We start from the raw sequence: 17,967 nt of genomic DNA on the forward strand, positions 1-17,967 counted from the left end.
TTTTACTAATAGCCCAATTTCATAGCCTTAAGAGTGTGCATATCATGAATGCTTGGTCTTGTTGGATTTGTGAGAATCTACTGAATCTACTGGTACCTTGTTTCCCATGTAACAATAAGAAATATACTCAAAACCTGGATTAATCTTTTTAGTCACATAGCACTACTATTATTCTGAACATTACTGTAAATTAAGCATTATTTCATCATAAAAGACAAAGGAAGCGATCAGAGTGCCGAGACTACACGAGCTGCTAGCTCATGCATTCACTGCATGTCGGTCATTTCAAAGCGTTACAGAGTATCGCCTCGTTTCTGCTTAAAACTAACTTTAGAATAATTTAAGTGGTTTTACCTTGTCATCTGATGGTTAATAATCCCATTAATCCATTTGATCACTTTGGGTGAAGAGACTGTCTTAGAACGGCTGAGCTCCAAAATGACGCATGCGCAGTGAAGGCAGGGCAGACCAATATTTAGGGGGGGGCATTCAGTCTGTGACAACAGCATACTCAGTAATGAATTATGATTTTAAAAGTTGTACAGTGGATTACCTACTTAATTTGTACTTAAATATACGAGGTCTGTTAGAAAAGTATCCGACCTTATTATTTTTTTCAAAAACCATATGGATTTGAATCATGTGTGATTACATCAGACATGCTTGAACCCTCGTGGGCATGAGAGATTTTTTTCACGCCTGTCGGTTACGTCATTCGCCTGTGGGCAGTCTTTGAGTGAGGAGTCGCCCACCCTCTCGTCCTTTTTTTCATTGTTTAGGAATGGCTCAGAGACTGCTGCTTTGTTTGATAAAAATTTTTTCAAAAACTGTAAGGCACAACTGAGTGGACACCATTCAATAAATTCAGCTGGTTTTCGGTGAAAATTTTAACGGCTGATGAGAGATTTTGGTGTGTAAGTGTCGCTTTAAGGACGGCCCACGGCGCCTGACGGCGATCTGCGCTCCGAGGCGTCATCGTCTCGCTGTTTCAAGCTGAAAACTTCCACATTTCAGGCTCTGTTCACCCAGTAAGTCGTCAGAGAACAGAGAACTTTCAGAAGAGGTCGGCATGAGGAGTTTATGCGGACATTCCACTGTTAAAGGAGATTTTGTAATGAAAGAACGTGCGGGCAGATTCGCATGTCGGGCCGGACCCGACCAGGGGGGGTCGGGACAGGAAAAACACCTCCATTGGAAACCTTAACGGACAAGTTGGAACATGCCCACCTGTTAAACAATTTCTCAGATACTCACTTGTTGAAAGCCATCAAAAGCCGCCTGAATTTTACAAATGGTTTTCAACACGGAGGTGTTTTTCCTGTCGCGGCGCAGACGGATTTGCGTCGTCGTCACGGAACCGACTCGGCGAATTTGCCCGCACGTTCTTTCATTACAAAATCTCCTTTAACAGTGGAATGTCTGCATAAACTCCTCATGCCGACTTCTTCTGAAACTTCTCTGTTCTCTGACGACGTCCTGGGTGAACAGAGCCTTAAATTAGGATGTTTTCAGCTCGAAATAGCCAGACGGACGCCACCTCCGACCGCGCCGCGCCGATCCGCTTTGTGAGCTGTCCTTAAAGCGAAAGAAACTCCACAATCTCTCATCAGCCGCTAAACTTTTCACCGAAAACCAGCAGAATTTCTCGAATAGTGTCCACACGGATATCCCTCACAGGTCCTGAAAAAATTTTGATAAAGCAACGTGCGCTGTCTCCAGCAGCGTCTCAGACAAAGGATTTCAGCTGAGAGGGCTGGACCAGTGCTCACTCAAAGCCTGCCCACAGGCGAATGATGTCACTGACATGCGTGAAAAAACTCACGCATGCGCATGAGGGTTCAAGCATGTCTGGTGTAATCGCACATGATTCAAATCCATATCGTTTTTTTTTTTTTATAAAACTGCCGGTTAGTTTTCTAATAGACCTCGTACTCATAAAAGTACCAAGTATCTGAAAAAACAACTTAACTGAAGTACCTTATATGCTCATGGGAATATGATCCTATGCAAATTTCATCTGTGTAATCTTGATGTTGGGGTTCAGTTCCATTAAGTTGTTTTTGGTGTTTTTTTAAATGTGATTCCTGTCCTGTATCCTTTTATGTCTCTGGTCACCTGTCCTGTCCCCCCGTTGTCTGTGGGTACGTGTGTGAGTGTATCGCTTGGCTGTCGTGCGCGTGTGTGTGCATCGTCTGGCTGTCATGCGCGTGTGTCTGTCCCATGGTGTGCTTGTGTGTGTATGTGGTCTTATCTTACCTGCATCTTGGGGTCAAATCTTGTCTCCTAGTTGTTCCAACCATAACACTTGATGTTAAATTAACCTTGTTTCGTTCATACTGCTCGCCTATGTACACAACTCAACTTTGGTGGAACTACAAGAAATCGTCTATAAACAAATTGTGTATCCTATCATAACATTTTTAAATTAATCATTGGATTCTCCACATATGAGAGTCCAAGTCCACTCTGCACAGTCTTTGACATACAGTGTTGTCAGGCTATGATTGGGAATTTGGTATATCGGTTCATGCAGCATTTAGACAGGTCTGTGAATCCCATCATATGTGCTATTCTTGACACCAGCTTAAAATATAGATTCAGGATCTAGACCCACTAGTTACGGATGTTAGATACAAACTTCACTCTTTAAGTCTATAACTGCCCACTTATGGACCTTTGTACATATCATGCATCTATGTACTCATGAGTCTGGAATAAAGTCATTATTATTATTATAATACCTTGAGTAGTTGTAATTAGTTACTTCCACCCCTGCAAACACAACATGATAATCTGTTTTGTTTTCATTGTAGAGAAGCGATTACGACATACACTGACGTTGTTATGAAGTAATGGAGCGATCTGTTTATGTGGACAATCTCACGAGAACAATAAGCTGCAGCTCCAGGTGTAGGCAGGGACCACTTACCAAATTAGAGACTTAATGTCATGTTATGACTAAACAATGACAGAACAGAAGTATTTAATAGTTTAATTACTGAAGGACATAATGTATACTTTAACACAAAGCAGATTTTTTTGCAACACATCTGAACTTCATGAAAATGGAAACCAGAGAGACCTGTTGTGCTTCTTTGCTACTGAACAGTAAACTTTAAAAAATGATCCAAAGGACAAGTTAATGAAGGCCTTAATATTTGGAGTATGACACAAATGTAACATTCCAAAATTCAACATCTTTATTTAACATGGTCATGTCTTTAAGACAAACTACTGCACTATTTTGTGGAACACATATCCTGCCATTGATGCTCTTTGATGCTAAAGGAGTAAGCGGACGTTTGTGACAGTTTATCCTGTTGGTTAAGTTTAATATAAGATAAGAGGATTGGTGAAAATATTGTAACTGGGCAACACATTCTCAGCACTTAACATTTTAGCCTTTCGCCTCTAAAATATATGGAGCAGAATTATCGCTGTATAGTTGAACGATACACAGAGACACTATCTGCAGCTAGCATTAAATTTTCAAGCCCTTTTGTAGTGAAAGGAACATGCCAAGTTATGCGTATTTGCATCCCAAACAACATGACTACTTGGAACCACACCAGCCCTGGATGGTGGTGTTGAAGTTTCGATTGCTTCCTTCTAATAACAAAATGCTTTAACCTATCGTCGTTTATCTACAGACTTTTATTTCTATCCTCTGCCCTGTTTGGTTGTAAGATCACCCTCTAGACCATGGTCTGCCTGTAGAGGTCGCACAAAAACCCCAACTGTGACTGTCTGTTGACACTATCAGGTCAGGTCTGACAGTACATGCTGGTACCACACTACGGCTCTGCCTTGGGTCGTAGACGGCAACCACTCAGGCAGACAACCAGTCCATACCCACCTGTCAAAAGTGGGCACCCCCTTGTTGAAACTATGCATGTTGAATATGTCAGCCTTTACAAAGAAGTGACTAATTCTCCAGCACTAAGTTAAATCCTCTCAACAGACATATGACACTGCCCTGGTTGTGGGGTTACTGGTGTCAAATCAGTTGAATTCTCGGCTTCCTGGGAACCAAATCCTGTGTCTTCAGAACTGCTGCTGCTTATTGGGGAGGAAATATCATCTACATTTTTATCAGCATTCTCCTGCACACTCGGGTTCTCTGTTGCATTTTTCTCATTCTTTGCACCCTTCATCCATCTTGGCTCTGCTTTTCTTTCTTTAAACTCTGTGGGTTTGAACTTCACCAGACGTGTTGCATTTGCCTTTTCCTCTGGGACACGTTCAGGTGTTATCTCTATGTCCTTTATCTCTTCTGCCTCATCTCGTGTGGTTTCTCCTGGCCTCTCTTCTTCCACCTCACACTCACTCTTTCCAATTATTTCAATTTCTGCCTTTTCTTTTTTCTCTGTTTCTTTTTGCCGTCGCTCTACTATTACTCTACCTTCCTCCATTTTCACCACATCTACCTGCTTTGTTCCCTCTGACCTGGACTTGAGCGCCTCTTTCCATTTCATGTCAGACTTCTGCATTCGAACAGGGTCAAGCTTTTCATCCTCTACCTCTTGCTCTACATGATGCACTGTCACTTTACGAGATGTATTTTTCACATCTTGTCTGCTGTTAAATCCTCGGAAATTGTTCTTGGCACCGATGATGTATTTCCCCAGTAATGAAGAACCATCTTTGGTGGATTCATCTCCCACTGTGTAGCCTTCACCCACCAGAAGCTGCTGGACCAGTTTCATGTCACTGTGCATTCTGCCAACTGCTTTGCTCAGCTCAGTAATCCGATTACCAATGTCTGAGGAAAGAAGAACCCCGCCAGAGACAGAAAGACTCATATCAACTGATATTATTGGCCAACCGATATATCGTATCAGATTGGGCTCTGGCACAGTGCAGTAAAAGGTCGCAGGCTGTGTCAGTGAGCCACTAAGACAATGTCATGTTTACCTTTCCTCTTAGTCTCCTCAAACTCTCGACGAGCTGATTCGATGTATCGCTGCACCAGAGCCCTGATCACCTGCTGTCGGTAGGGCAACTGGCCGTCACTGCTCGCTGTCTTCTCCATAGACTTATTACCAGAGCAAGAAAAATATATTTAACATCTTACACAAAATGCACATGTTTTCTCACCAATTGTTTGCAGTTAATAGTAAAAACATACCATAGAAGGTAATGGAGGATATTTTTCCTCAGAATTAGAATTGCAGCAGCAGCAGCAGATTGTCCTGAAGATTCCCCTAGAACATAATTGAAAATGAATTAATACAAGAGTGGGCAGTCAGCGAGTGTAACATCCACACATTAGATTAGACCCGTCCATATAGACTTGGAAAAAAAAAGATTTGGAAGTAGATGGAAAATGTATCTCAAAATATTAGAATGTTTCATAAGATCAACCCAAAAAAAGGGTTTATAATTCAGAACTGTATATATATATATATATATATATATATGTGTGTGTGTGTGTGTGTGTGTGTGTATATATATATATTTCAATTCAATTTCAATTTATTTTCATTTATATAGCACCAAATCACAACAGAGTTGCCTCAAAGCGCTTCACACAGGTAAGGTCTAACCTTATCAACCCCCACAGCAACAGTGGTAAGGAAAAACTCCCTTTGAGAAAGAAACCTCAAGCAGACCAGACTCAAAGGGGTGACCCTCTGCTTGGGCCATGCTACAAACATAAATTACAGAATAATTCACAGAACAATTCACGGACAAATATATAAGAAATGCTATTGGCGCATAGGACAGGAGGATCGCCAACACAAATACAACTCCCATCTCTGGATGGAGCTGCACCTTAAACAGAAAGAAAAAACAGAATCAGGCATCAGAAAGACAAAAAAATACTGTATAATTTGCCAGCATTAAACAACAAGAAAAACAGAAGAAATACTAAGGTGATCGCCGGCCACTAGCCATAAACTTCACTAAAAGACCCAGAATTTAGGTAAAGCTGAGGCCGCGGCCAGCTCCAATTACTAATAAATGAATTAAAAGAGTAAAAAGCGTAAAACAAAACTGTACCAGTATGCTAGCCATATGAAAGGAAAATAAGTGCGTCTTAAGTCTGGACTTGAAACTCTCCACAGAATCTGACTGTTTTATTGATGCAGGGAGATCATTCCACAGAACAGGGGCACGATAAGAGAAAGCTCTGTGACCCGCAGACTTCTTATTCACCTTAGGGACACAAAGTAGTCCTGCACCCTGAGAATGTAAAGCCCGGGCCAGTACGTAAGGTTTAATTAGGTCAGCTAGGTAGGGAGGTGCCAGTCCATGAATAATTTTATAGGTTAGTAGCAGAACCTTAAAATCTGATCTCAATGGGACAGGAAGCCAGTGAAGGGATGCTAAAATGGGTGTAATGTGGTCGAACTTTCTGCTTCGTGTCAAAAGTCTGGCTGCAGCATTTTGAACCAATTGGAGACCCCTAACGCTAGACTGCGGTAAACCAGAAAATAGAACATTGCAGTAGTCCAATCTAGAAGAGATAAATGTATGGATCAGGGTCTCAGCATCAGACATAGACAGGATGGGACGAATCTTCGCTATATTTCACAGGTGGAAGAAAGCAGTCCTAGTAATATTTCTAATGTGGAGGCCAAAGGACAACGAAGGATCAAAAATTATCCCAAGGTTCCTCACTTTGTCAGTGTGATGTATGACACATGAGCCGAGGCTGAGCGTTAACTGGTCAAATTGATGCCGATGTCTCCCTGGACCAAGAACCATCATTTCAGTCTTATCAGAGTTTAAAAGTAGGAAGTTTCCAGACATCCAACTTCTCACTGCTGCAAGGCAATCTTCTAAGGATTTTATGTGAACGAAATTACCAGCAGTTATCGGCATGTATAACTGAGTTTCATCTGCATAGCAGTGAAAGGTAATCCCAAAACGCCGCAATATGTGCCCAAGGGGTGCTATATAAAGGGAGAAAAGCAGGGGGCCTAAGACAGACCCCTGTGGAACCCCAAATTTCATGTCACTAAGGTTAGAGGTAGTGTTACTTTACAAAACACAGTGAGAACGACTGGTCAAGTATGACGTCAACCATGCAAGGGCACTCCCAGTAATCCCAAAGTGATTTTCCAGCCTATCAAGTAGAATATGATGATCCACTGTATCAAATGCAGCACTGAGATCTAACAGCAACAGAACTGTAGTGGTGTCCGAATCCATTGTAAGCAGAAGGTCATTCACCACTTTAGTGAGAGCCGTCTCTGTGGAATGATATTTTCTAAAAGCAGACTGCAGTGGCTCAAAGAGATTAGTCTCAGTAAGATAGTCTATGAGCTGCCGTGACACCACTTTTTCCAGAATTTTAGAGAAAAATTATAGATTTGATTTCGGCCGATAGTTTGTCAATACACTAGGCCCAAGAGTGGGCCACAGGTCCTTAAACAGTTTTGTTGGTATAGGATCAAATAAACGGGTTGTGCTTTTTGTTGACATTACGAGTTTTGTCAGCATGCCTAGTGAGATACTGTCAAATTTTGTAAATCTAGGTAATACCTCAGTAGTGGCGCCCACATCAATAGCAGGGTGTAGTGGCTGGATTAAGGCATGCCGAGATATGTTTAACCTGATGTCTTCTATTTTCTTCCCAAAGTAATCCAGGAAATCTTGTGCTGTAAAAGGAGAGCGAACTACAGGTGGTTGTCCATGCAAAAGTGTTGCCACTGTGTCGAACAAGAACTTTGAGTTATGCTTGTTTTTGTTGATCAAATCAGAGTAGTAAGTCCGCTTTGTAGCCAATAATGCATGCTTATAGTCTAAGATAGCATCACGCCACGCAAGGTGAAATACTTCTAATTTTGAACAATGCCATTTCCATTGTAGACCTCTTGCTTTATGCTTGAGGTCTCACAGATAATCATTGAACCAAGGTGACTGTGATTTGGGGGAGTGTGGTTTTAACATAGGTAGTGCAATCATGTCGAGTGTAGTTTTGAGCACTGAGTTTAAACTATCCACAAGTCTGTCTACTGACTGAGTATTTGTCAAATGTGAAGCTAAGACATCAGGCAGTCTAGCTTCGAGTTCAGTCTTAGTTGAGGAGTTGATACATCACCGTAATGATATATAAGATTGTTGTTCCACTAAACACAGCAGCAAAACTTTAAACTTAATAAGTGAGTGATCAGACACCACTGATGTAAGAGGCATGATGTCAATATTCGTGACAGCAATACCACGTGCGAGAACCAGATCCAGGGTATTTCCACTAATGTGCGTCGAATCCCGAATGCATTGCCGAAATCCTAATGCATCCACAATTTCCATAAATGATTTGCAGAGGGGATCAGAAGGCTTATTTATATGAATGTAAAAGTCACCAATGATCAGAATATTATCTACACTAGTTGCCAAGTTAGAGATGAACGCACCAAATTCATCTAAGAATTCAGAATATGGGCCAGGAGGCCTATATACAGTGACAAAGTAATACGACTGATTTTTATTCTTCTGACCTTGGCAATGTGTAATATCCTGAGCAGAGCGGAGAATCAGATGCTCAAACGAGTGATATTTGTAACCCCCAACAGCTAATAAGCTAAACCTAGATTTATAAATAAGAGCAACACCCCCGCCTTGCTTCGCATCACAAGGGACGTGACTAAATGTATATGCTGGTGGGCAGGCCTCATTTAAGGGGAGGACAGCTGTAGGTTTAAGCCAGGTTTCACATTGCCCAATCATATCTAAGTGATGATCAATAATTAGATCATTGATAAACAATGATTTTGAGGACAGTGATCTTATGTTAATGAGAGCCAGTCTAAGGACCTCAGTGGGGTTGATAGTTGAACTGTTTGGGTTTAGGGGTGGTTCTAGAGTAGCATATATAAGATGCCTAGAAGTAGGTTTAGGTTTAAGACATTCCATGTGCATTGTAGGTAGCAGACACGAAATCTTTGCTATTGCTGGAACAACCACTGGGCCATCCTCAATTTCAACATCATCCAATATAGTATTGGCATTAAGTTTGGAAAGCATATCCCTCTATGATTTTTATGGACACGACTACGGAAGCAGGCCACAGTCTCAACTTGTTGAAATTCCCTCCCTGGCAAATAACTGCACTAACACCATAGTGGATATTCTGCACTAAATTCCCCGCTAAGCTAATGGATTCCACACCCACATTTGTCATAAGCCTTGCAGGGTCTCTAATCACCTGCTCCGTGGCCTGCTGTAGATTCCTAATGTTACCCTCCCTGGAGAGCTCTATCTATGTTCGCAGACAAGATGGCGGCGCCTTCCCCAGTAGGGTGGAGGCCGTCCGGCATCAGCAAGCCACGGCGGCCCCAGAACATACATATATATATATATATATATATATATATATATATATACACATACACACACACTAGACACACACACACACACACACACACACACACACACACACACACACACACACACACACACAGAGTACTGTGCAAACGTTTTAGGCACCCAGAGTTATAAAAGTTGCGTTTGTTGCCCCTTCCCCCGCTCCATCTTTGAATGGCATGTCAACACAAAATCAGTTCCAACAAAAGTGAATATATGAGCTATATGTTTTTTAATTGCTTAATAATAATAATAATAATTTATTTGCAAGTGTATTGGCCAGTAGAATACCAGACAAACTCAGTTGAAACTGATCATGCAATATCAATATGATTGCACACAATTACTCATACTTTAAGTCACATTTTTCTTAAAATAGTTTTTGAGGCCCTGCAACTTATATACCGAAAATTCACATGTAAACAGAACCCAACTGTCAAATCGATTGTCATCAAAGTTGAAATTCATCATACATTTCATTTATTTATGAATATTTGCCTGGCTTTCATAATTTTTCAGGCTTTTATGATGCATTAAATGTGCCTGAAACATTTGCACAGTAGTGTACACACACACACACACTATAATATATATATATATATATATATATATATATATATATATATATATATATATATATATACGAGGGCTGTCCGTAAAGTATAGGTCCTTTTTATTTTTTTCAAAAACTATATGGATTTCATTCATATGTTTTTACATCAGACATGCTTGCACCCTCGTGCGCATGCGTGAGTTTTTCCATGCCTGTCGGTGACGTCATTCGCCTGTGAGCACTCCTTGTGGGAGGAGTCGTCCAGCCCCTCGTCGGAATTCCTTTGTCTGAGAAGTTGCTGAGAGACTGGCGCTTTGTTTGATCAAATTTTTTTCTAAACCTGTGAGACACATCGAAGTGGACATGGTTCGAAAAATTAAGCTGGTTTTCAGTGAAAATTTTAACAGCTGATGAGAGATTTTGAGGTGATTCTGTCGCTTTAAGGACTTTTCACGGTGCGAGACGTCGCTCAGCGCTCTCAGGCAGCGTCATCAGCCTGTTTCAAGCTTAAAACCTCCACATTTCAGGCTCTATTAATCCAGGACGTCGTGAGAGAACAGAGAAGTTTCAGAAGAAGTCGGTTTCAGCATTTTATCCGGATATTCCACTGTTAAAGGAGATTTTTTTAATGAAAGACGTGCGGACGGGTCCGCGCGTCGGGACGCAGCCGACGCGGCGCGGCGGCACAGGAAAAACACCTCCGTGTTGATAACCATTTGTTAAAATCCAGTTGGCTTTTGATGGCTTTCAGTGGAGTGAGTATATGAGAAATTGTTTATCAGCTGGAGATGTTCCAACTTGTCCTCAAGGCTTCCAACAGAGGTGTTTTTCCTGTGGCGGAGCGTCGCGGTGGCTGCGAGCCGACGCTGCAATCCGCCCGCACGTCTTTCATTAAAAAAATCTCCTTTAACAGTGGAATATCCGGATAAAATGCTGAAACCGACTTCTTCTGAAACTTCTCTGTTCTCTCACGACGTCCTGGATCAACAGAGCCTGAAATGTGGAGGTTTTAAGCTTGAAACAGGCTGATGACGCCGCCTGAGAGCGCTGCGCGACGTCTCGCACCGTGAAAAGTCCTTAAAGCGACAGAATCACCTCAAAATCTCTCATCAGCTGTTAAAATTTTCACTGAAGACCAGCTTAATTTTTCGAACCGTGTCCACTTCGATGTGTCTCACAGGTTTAGAAAAAATTTTGATCAAATAAAGCGCCAGTCTCTCAGCAACTTCTCAGACAAAGGAATTCCGACGAGGGGCTGGACGACTCCTCCCACAAGGAGTGCTCACAGGCGAATGACGTCACCGACAGGCGTGGAAAAACTCACGCATGCGCACGAGGGTTCAAGCATGTCTGACGTAAAAACATATGAATGAAATCCATATAGTTTTTGAAAAAAATAAAAAGGACCTATACTTTACGGACAGACCTCGTATATATATGTATATATATATATATATATATATATATATATATATATATATATATATATATATATATATATATATATATATATATATATATATATATATATTATATTCACAATAAAGGTGGTTGAATCTTACTAGACACTAACAAAACTTACCTTAAAATGTAAAAGACAGCTTTGGGGGAGGGGATGATGTTGAAGGGCACAGGAATGGTCAAACCTTCTCGAAAATAACTGAGGTAGAGTTTTGAGCGGGCAAATTTCCACTCCACATCTGCATCATCCTGAAGGAAAAGTTTCAAGAAGTCACTTTGTTTTTGGTTTTGAAACTGCAAGTGATGAATTAAATTTTTTTCCTATACCTCAATTTTCTGAAAGGAGTTTGTGATCATGGCAATAAGCATGTTGAGTAAGATGATCACGATGACAAGTGTGAAAATGCCATACAGGATACGTCCCACAAACTCTGCCAACACAAACTGTGGCATATCCACATAGTCCTGATTGGCCACGCCAAACATGGTCCAAAACAGGAAGTGGAAGGTCTCGTTGAACCTGCAGGAACATAGTAAACTTCTGTTATTATTATTATTATTATTATTAATATGTTTGATGTCGATGACATTAATGAGTGAAGCTCTTTACTATCTGTGTATATATCAAACAATAATTTTAAATTGAATAACTGTTGCAGAACCTCAAAGTAATAATAGGCTACGTCACAACTGTCGTTATGATTCTTTTTTTTTTATGGCAATATTGTAATAATGTAAAGAAAGAAGTTTGCGCCATTTCCGGTTTGGGGCTTCGTCTACCATTGAGTGATCTCACAAGATATTTTTTGTGCCATTTTTGCTCGAACGTGATTTCAACCAGTGGGCAGATTTTTTGTGCCATTTCCGGTTTGTGCCTTTGTCTACCATTGAGCGAGCTCTAAATATGATGCCATATTTCTAAGCTGTCATGTACCCCTTTCTTTGAGTGATTTATTTATTTACCTGCCCAGGTGTGGAGAGATGATATAAGGCACATAGACATTGTTGATGCCACAGAGGAAGGCTGTCCCAATAATCATCAATATAAACATGAACCTAAAAAAAAAGAAAAGAAACACACAGCTGTATCACATCTACAGTACCTCCTACAAAAGAATATTTGACATGAGGCTCAGCCATTGAAGTCATTGCAATGGCTGAATCAGTGGATAACCTGATTGCATGACTTGAGAATCTGTGAAAGGAACCAGAGTGTCTGGGTTTGCTACTGCCCTGGATCAAGACTAAGATCCATGTTTGTAACAACTTCCTGGACTTGACCACCAGAAGTGTATCTGTATGTGGTGAAAGTGTTGAACTTGTAGATTGAAAGATGTCGATATCTTTGCAGGAGAACAAAGGTCCGAGTATTTAGGGTCTTGGTGCTTCCTGTCTTACTGTATGGTTGTGACACTTGGACACTAACCAGTGACCTAAGATGAAGACTGGATGTCTTTGATACTAGGTCTCTTTGGAGGATCCTTGGGAACAGACTTTGTGTTAATGAGCGCTTACTAAGGGAGACTAAGATGAGGACCATCACTTGCATTATAAGGGATCATCAACTTTGATATTTTGGCCACATGGCAGTGGCTGGAGAAGGCCATGGAGATGTCGATACTATACCTGGCTGCAACAGATAGATGGCTATTTTAGAGAGGTGGGGGTGGACTGGTTGTTTGACCAGGTGGTTACCATTAAGGACCCAATGCAGTTCGATGGTGTTGTGGATACAGCGAAGTGAAGCACCAGTGCCTGCTCACAGACTTGCCTTGACTCATCCATGTACGATGTACACCAAATTTCTTTGTACAAATCAACTGTCACCTCATCATGTCATCAATCATCTTCCCGATGGAGATCTGTAGCGTGCCCAGGGACTCATGGGCTGGCAGGATGTACGCCAACCGTGTGAAGCTCAACATACTTGTAACTGCAAAAAGCACCTCTGCAATCAGCTGAGGGTCCTCCTGATGCCAATCATTGCGCACTATTGGACACAATCGCACAATAAGAACAGACCAGTAAACAACATGCAAAAATCCCACAGAGGTTTTCAATGATTAATTTCATTTCTCACCAGTCTGCGTGAAATAGAGGCACTCCTCCGTCCCATTATGAGCCTGGCACAGGAAGTAACCTTTAAGCAGGATTAGCACACGTAGCGAAAAGGAGGCCAGGTACATGCTGAGCACCATCATGTCCAAGCAGTTCCACCAGTCTAAAAAGTAACTTCTCAGCCCTTCAATCCACACCTCCTTACATTCATACCAGAAGAATCCTACACAAGATCACAGAAGCTCAAACCTGATTCAAACCACATTTCATGTGTATTTTTTTTTTTTTACACAAACAATAGGAGCATGAACTTACCAACCACCCACACCATGTGGAAGGAGCTGTGCAGAATGTTTTGCTGCCGGGAAGCAAATTTGTCCCGATACATCTCCATGGTGATCGATTCTCCGAGTAATGTGATCAGGAACCACAGGTAGGAAGCAGAGTGGAGGAGGAACTTTATCACTGGGATTTTTAGCAGCTTTCCTGCCTAGTGAAGACATAAGACCAGGACAGAGCAATAATCACACCACAGAACCGTCTTCCAATCCATCTTCCAGTTGGGTTGCACATCTGTCTTCTTGTAACCTCACTAATGTATCATTAGTTTTGTCACTCAAACAGCTGTGAATGGTGAACCAGCATTTCTTGGAGCAAGTCTACTATGATGTAGATCTGGGTATAATTTGATGAAGCAATACTAAAGGAGGTAGACTCAAGGCCGGGTCACACAGCACTAACAAAGAACACCGAAGCCAAAACGAAACAAGAAATCTGGACTTACGTTGACATTGTTTAACTGTCGTCCAGCTTCGTTTCTGTAGCTGGCGCTTTGTCAGAATTTTCAAACTGTTGAAAAATGTGAACGAATCCTGAAGACAACCTCAGTTTGTCCATATTCTGTTTTGCTTTCTGTCTTGACGGTTCCTCATCGTTTGCGTAGTTCCTGTACTGTCTGCGTTCCGTTTGATTGTTGTCCAACTTCCTCCAACCTCCAGCCTCTCAACGTCTCTGGCTGTGATGTGTGTGTGTGCACACACATTATTAAGACCACGCAGCTGCAGGTGGCTGTGGACAGCACAGACTCACTGCAGAAATGATCTCACACTGGCACTTCGTTTTGATTTTGTTTATATGCGTCAAGGTCACCGTTCACTTTGTTTTTCTTTTGTTAGGTTTGGTTTCGTTTTGATCTTTTATGCACTCTGCACTCGCAGGCTTTTCGGTGATGGGAGAAGTCCAGGCTAATTTGTCCACTTTTTCTCAACGATTTGTGACTTTGAGACTTTTTTCCTTCGTTCAGCTAAGGCTGTGTGCTGTGTGACCGGGCCATAAGACTTGGTATTCAAACCTTAGACAAAGACAAAGAATGGTGGTGTGCTATGGGAACAGACTGGACACGTTAAATCTGTCTAACTCTAGTCCAAAGATTCAAAATTGAGCCCACCCTTTTGCGGTGGTTTAAGCCTGTTAGTCCTGGTTTAATGCCAAGATGGTAGTGACTGTCGTGCTTCAAGACATAGAGAGGAGGCGATACTTATGTCAAGAAAGGGTTTGTCAAGATTGTAAGGGTTCTTCCAATCTCTGAAATCTGTGATATTTTTTGGCCAATTTTGATTGAAAACAAATCTTTTAGTCATATCAACCCAGGTACCATATTTATTTTTTAATTGAACTTTTATTTAACCAGGTTAGTCCCATTGAGATCGAGACCTCTTTTGCAAGGATGACCTGGACAATTTTAAATTTACATTTCACCAAACTTGCATGTCTTTAAATGTGGGAGGAAACCGGAGCACCCAGAGAAAACCCACATAAACACGGGAAGAACATGCAAAAACCACACAGAAAGGCCACAGGTGGGAATCGAACCCATGACCTTCTTGCTGTGAGGCAACAGTGCTAACCACTAAGTCACCGTGCTGCTGAATGATTCCTGATCCCATCTTTGAAATTGCCACGCAATTTTCCAGTGAGCAAAAATGGCAAAATCATGATTAAAACTTTCATTTTTGCTTCTGGAACTTCATCCTATAGTGTCAATTGTTCCTTATAATATTCTCTAAATACCACAAACAAAAAACTACTAGTATTTAGTTTTAACACACTCAAATTTTAACCCAAGAATACAGAACCAACCTCTAGATTGCTTTTTTGTTGTCGCACTGTTTAATTTCAACAGCAGCATTTCACTTTCAAGTCACATTTCCTCAAGGAGGGTGTATGTTTGGGCATTTTTCTTTTTGTTTCTTTTCCTTTTGGCATGAGTTCTACTCATTGCAGGCAAGGCGAGTTTTCACATCCACAGCATATGCAGTGATGAATGCGAAAACAAAACCACAACAAAGACAAAATGAGTTTTTGGGCTATCAAGCATGCGCAAAGGACAAGGTTTGTTCAGACACAACTTTAGTCTAGGGGTTTGCTTAGTCTATAGTCAGGAACCTCATATCAGTTCATAGCATTATTATTTTGTCAGTCTGATGCAAAATTGGAACCACGGGTCTAGTGAGTCTCAGACTGACTTAGCCCAAAACGTTTTAGTACCTCCACATAAAACTGCTCACATTACCCATCTGTGTCCTTGGACAAGACACTTCATCTGCATCGCCTCAACCCACCCAGCTGTAAATAGGAACCAGACTTGGCTGGGGAAGTATCCTTAAGCAGAATGACATCCTGTCCAGCGACAGTTGTAGACTCATTTGCTTCATGCTGCAGAATCCAGCTATAAGCACTATAACCAATGTGCTTCAGGGCCGATATAGGACTTCTTCTGCCTGCTTTCTATTACTATAGTTTTGAATTTAAATGATTACAGTTGATGCTCAAGCATCATGTTGAATCAAGCATTTCACTATAGTCTTTGGATGTGGAAATTTGTGGGTGCTGGGACCTTTGATTTTGGGGCTATCCAGTAGATGAGGCAGAGTACAGGCATGGTGAGGAAGATCCCTACAGAGACAAACAGCTTCCAGGCTGTCCTGCTGCCTCTCCAGCCCGCGAGGTTCCCACACCAGATGGATGACAACACCTGCTGGCAGATTGGATGGGCCACAAACTGCACAAAAAACAACAACAACAACAACAACAACAAAAGGGTTAGGGTCAGGTATATATGAATATCTTTACAAGTGGACAGTGTTTCAGTGGGTACCTGCTTCTGGTTGTAGTTGACAGCAAGTCGCAGTCGTAACAGGCTGGGTATTCCCTCCTCAAAGGCCTGTTGGTCCAGTGAATCCTGGATCTCATCTCCGCAGCAGTTCAGAATAGTGGTCACCTCACTTTGGTTCCGACACATCCCTAGCAACTCCACAGCAAACTCCTGACAGAGCTGCTCCAGGCTCAGGTACTGAGGCTGCAGAAGGGAAGCACCACAGCAAATTAAGAAACAACACAACCTGAACTGTAAGTGGGAAAAGCTATGGACACCGTCACACCTTGAACTCTGGCTCTTTTTGAGAGAGTGTGCGGAGCTCTCTGCTCAGGCTGAAAGCACTGAGCATGGCATCGTCTGATGTGATGGACAGATAGGCGCGGCTTGCAATGCCACGATAGGTGTTGATACGGGACAAGGAAAACTTCAGCAGATCATACTGCCTGCCGTTACGGCACTCCAGACATGCACAGGATATCGTGTGTGGCCATGGGATGACGTGGCCTCTTTTAGTAAGCATGATGACGATATCATACAGGTCCTTCTGGCAGGATAAGGTCAAAGGGGTCACACCGGGGGCAAATTGGGAGTTGTCAATTGAATGATCAAAGATGGCCTGAGAGAAGGAGCGCACATCCATCTTATTCCCCTTCTCTTGGTCCAATCGGTCTAGCAGTTTTTTCACTACACGAGGTTGGTTGGTATCTACAGCAACGAGCAACGCCTCGTGGATCTGCCGGAAGTCAAACTTGACGCCCTGCAGGAGGGCATCCATAGCATCCTCACTGCCCAGGCGGATGGAAAGGTTAAGGGTCTCCCTCCACATGCGATCTTCGGACTCATCCAGCTGGCGAATGATGCCATCGCCAGTCTTCAGAAGTCCGCAAACCAGGTCTATTTTCCCATCCTGAATGGCATTGATGAGCTCCGGTGGGAACTTCAGCTTCTTGTTCATAATCTCGCGCCATTGGTCTGGCTGTTGGACAGGACAGGACAGTTAGTGTAAGCTTTTGTAGATAATTCACAATAATCTACATGCAAACAAGCATTGTCAAATGTTAGTCATCATTATTGATGGGTTATGAAACTGCCAATGTAACCACATAGTTTTAAAGCAAACCTTCTTTTGGTTGGTAGTATTGGATATTGCAAATGTCAATTATATTGTCCACTATCACACCATCCACCTAACCATAAATCAACTCTTTGGCCTTCTTCTTCTCCTCTTGCCTGGTAGTTCTATCCTCAGCATCCTTGTCCTGATCTACCACTTTGTTTCAAACAATCCTAACTGTGCTGTCCTGCTGATATCCTGTGCATCCTCATCATTCCTAAAGAAAATCACAGCATTTTCAGATCTTCCAGCCTCAAGTCCACCTTCTGCCTTGCTGGCTTTTTGTTAGTGCCATCGCCTCTGCCATAC

General features: G+C 42.0%; 1 protein-coding gene across 1 annotated transcript; it reads right to left on the reverse strand.

The window, feature by feature from the left end:
* Positions 1 to 2,978: 2,978 nt before the first annotated feature.
* LOC117517978 (short transient receptor potential channel 2-like) lies at positions 2,979 to 17,593 on the reverse strand. The gene is made up of 13 exons (XM_034179096.1): positions 17,588 to 17,593; positions 16,828 to 17,520; positions 16,545 to 16,745; positions 16,284 to 16,448; positions 13,703 to 13,877; positions 13,410 to 13,610; positions 13,157 to 13,319; positions 12,293 to 12,385; positions 11,657 to 11,849; positions 11,451 to 11,578; positions 5,129 to 5,204; positions 4,915 to 5,035; positions 2,979 to 4,762 (listed from the first exon to the last, which is right to left on the reverse strand). Exons 1-13 carry the CDS (start codon positions 17,591 to 17,593, stop codon positions 3,945 to 3,947), a joined length of 3,033 nt encoding a protein of 1,010 aa, XP_034034987.1. The 3' UTR covers positions 2,979 to 3,944.
* Positions 17,594 to 17,967: the final 374 nt, after the last annotated feature.

This window comes from Thalassophryne amazonica, chromosome 9, assembly GCF_902500255.1.
Source record: "Thalassophryne amazonica chromosome 9, fThaAma1.1, whole genome shotgun sequence".
In the NCBI taxonomy this organism is placed as follows: domain Eukaryota; kingdom Metazoa; phylum Chordata; class Actinopteri; order Batrachoidiformes; family Batrachoididae; genus Thalassophryne; species Thalassophryne amazonica.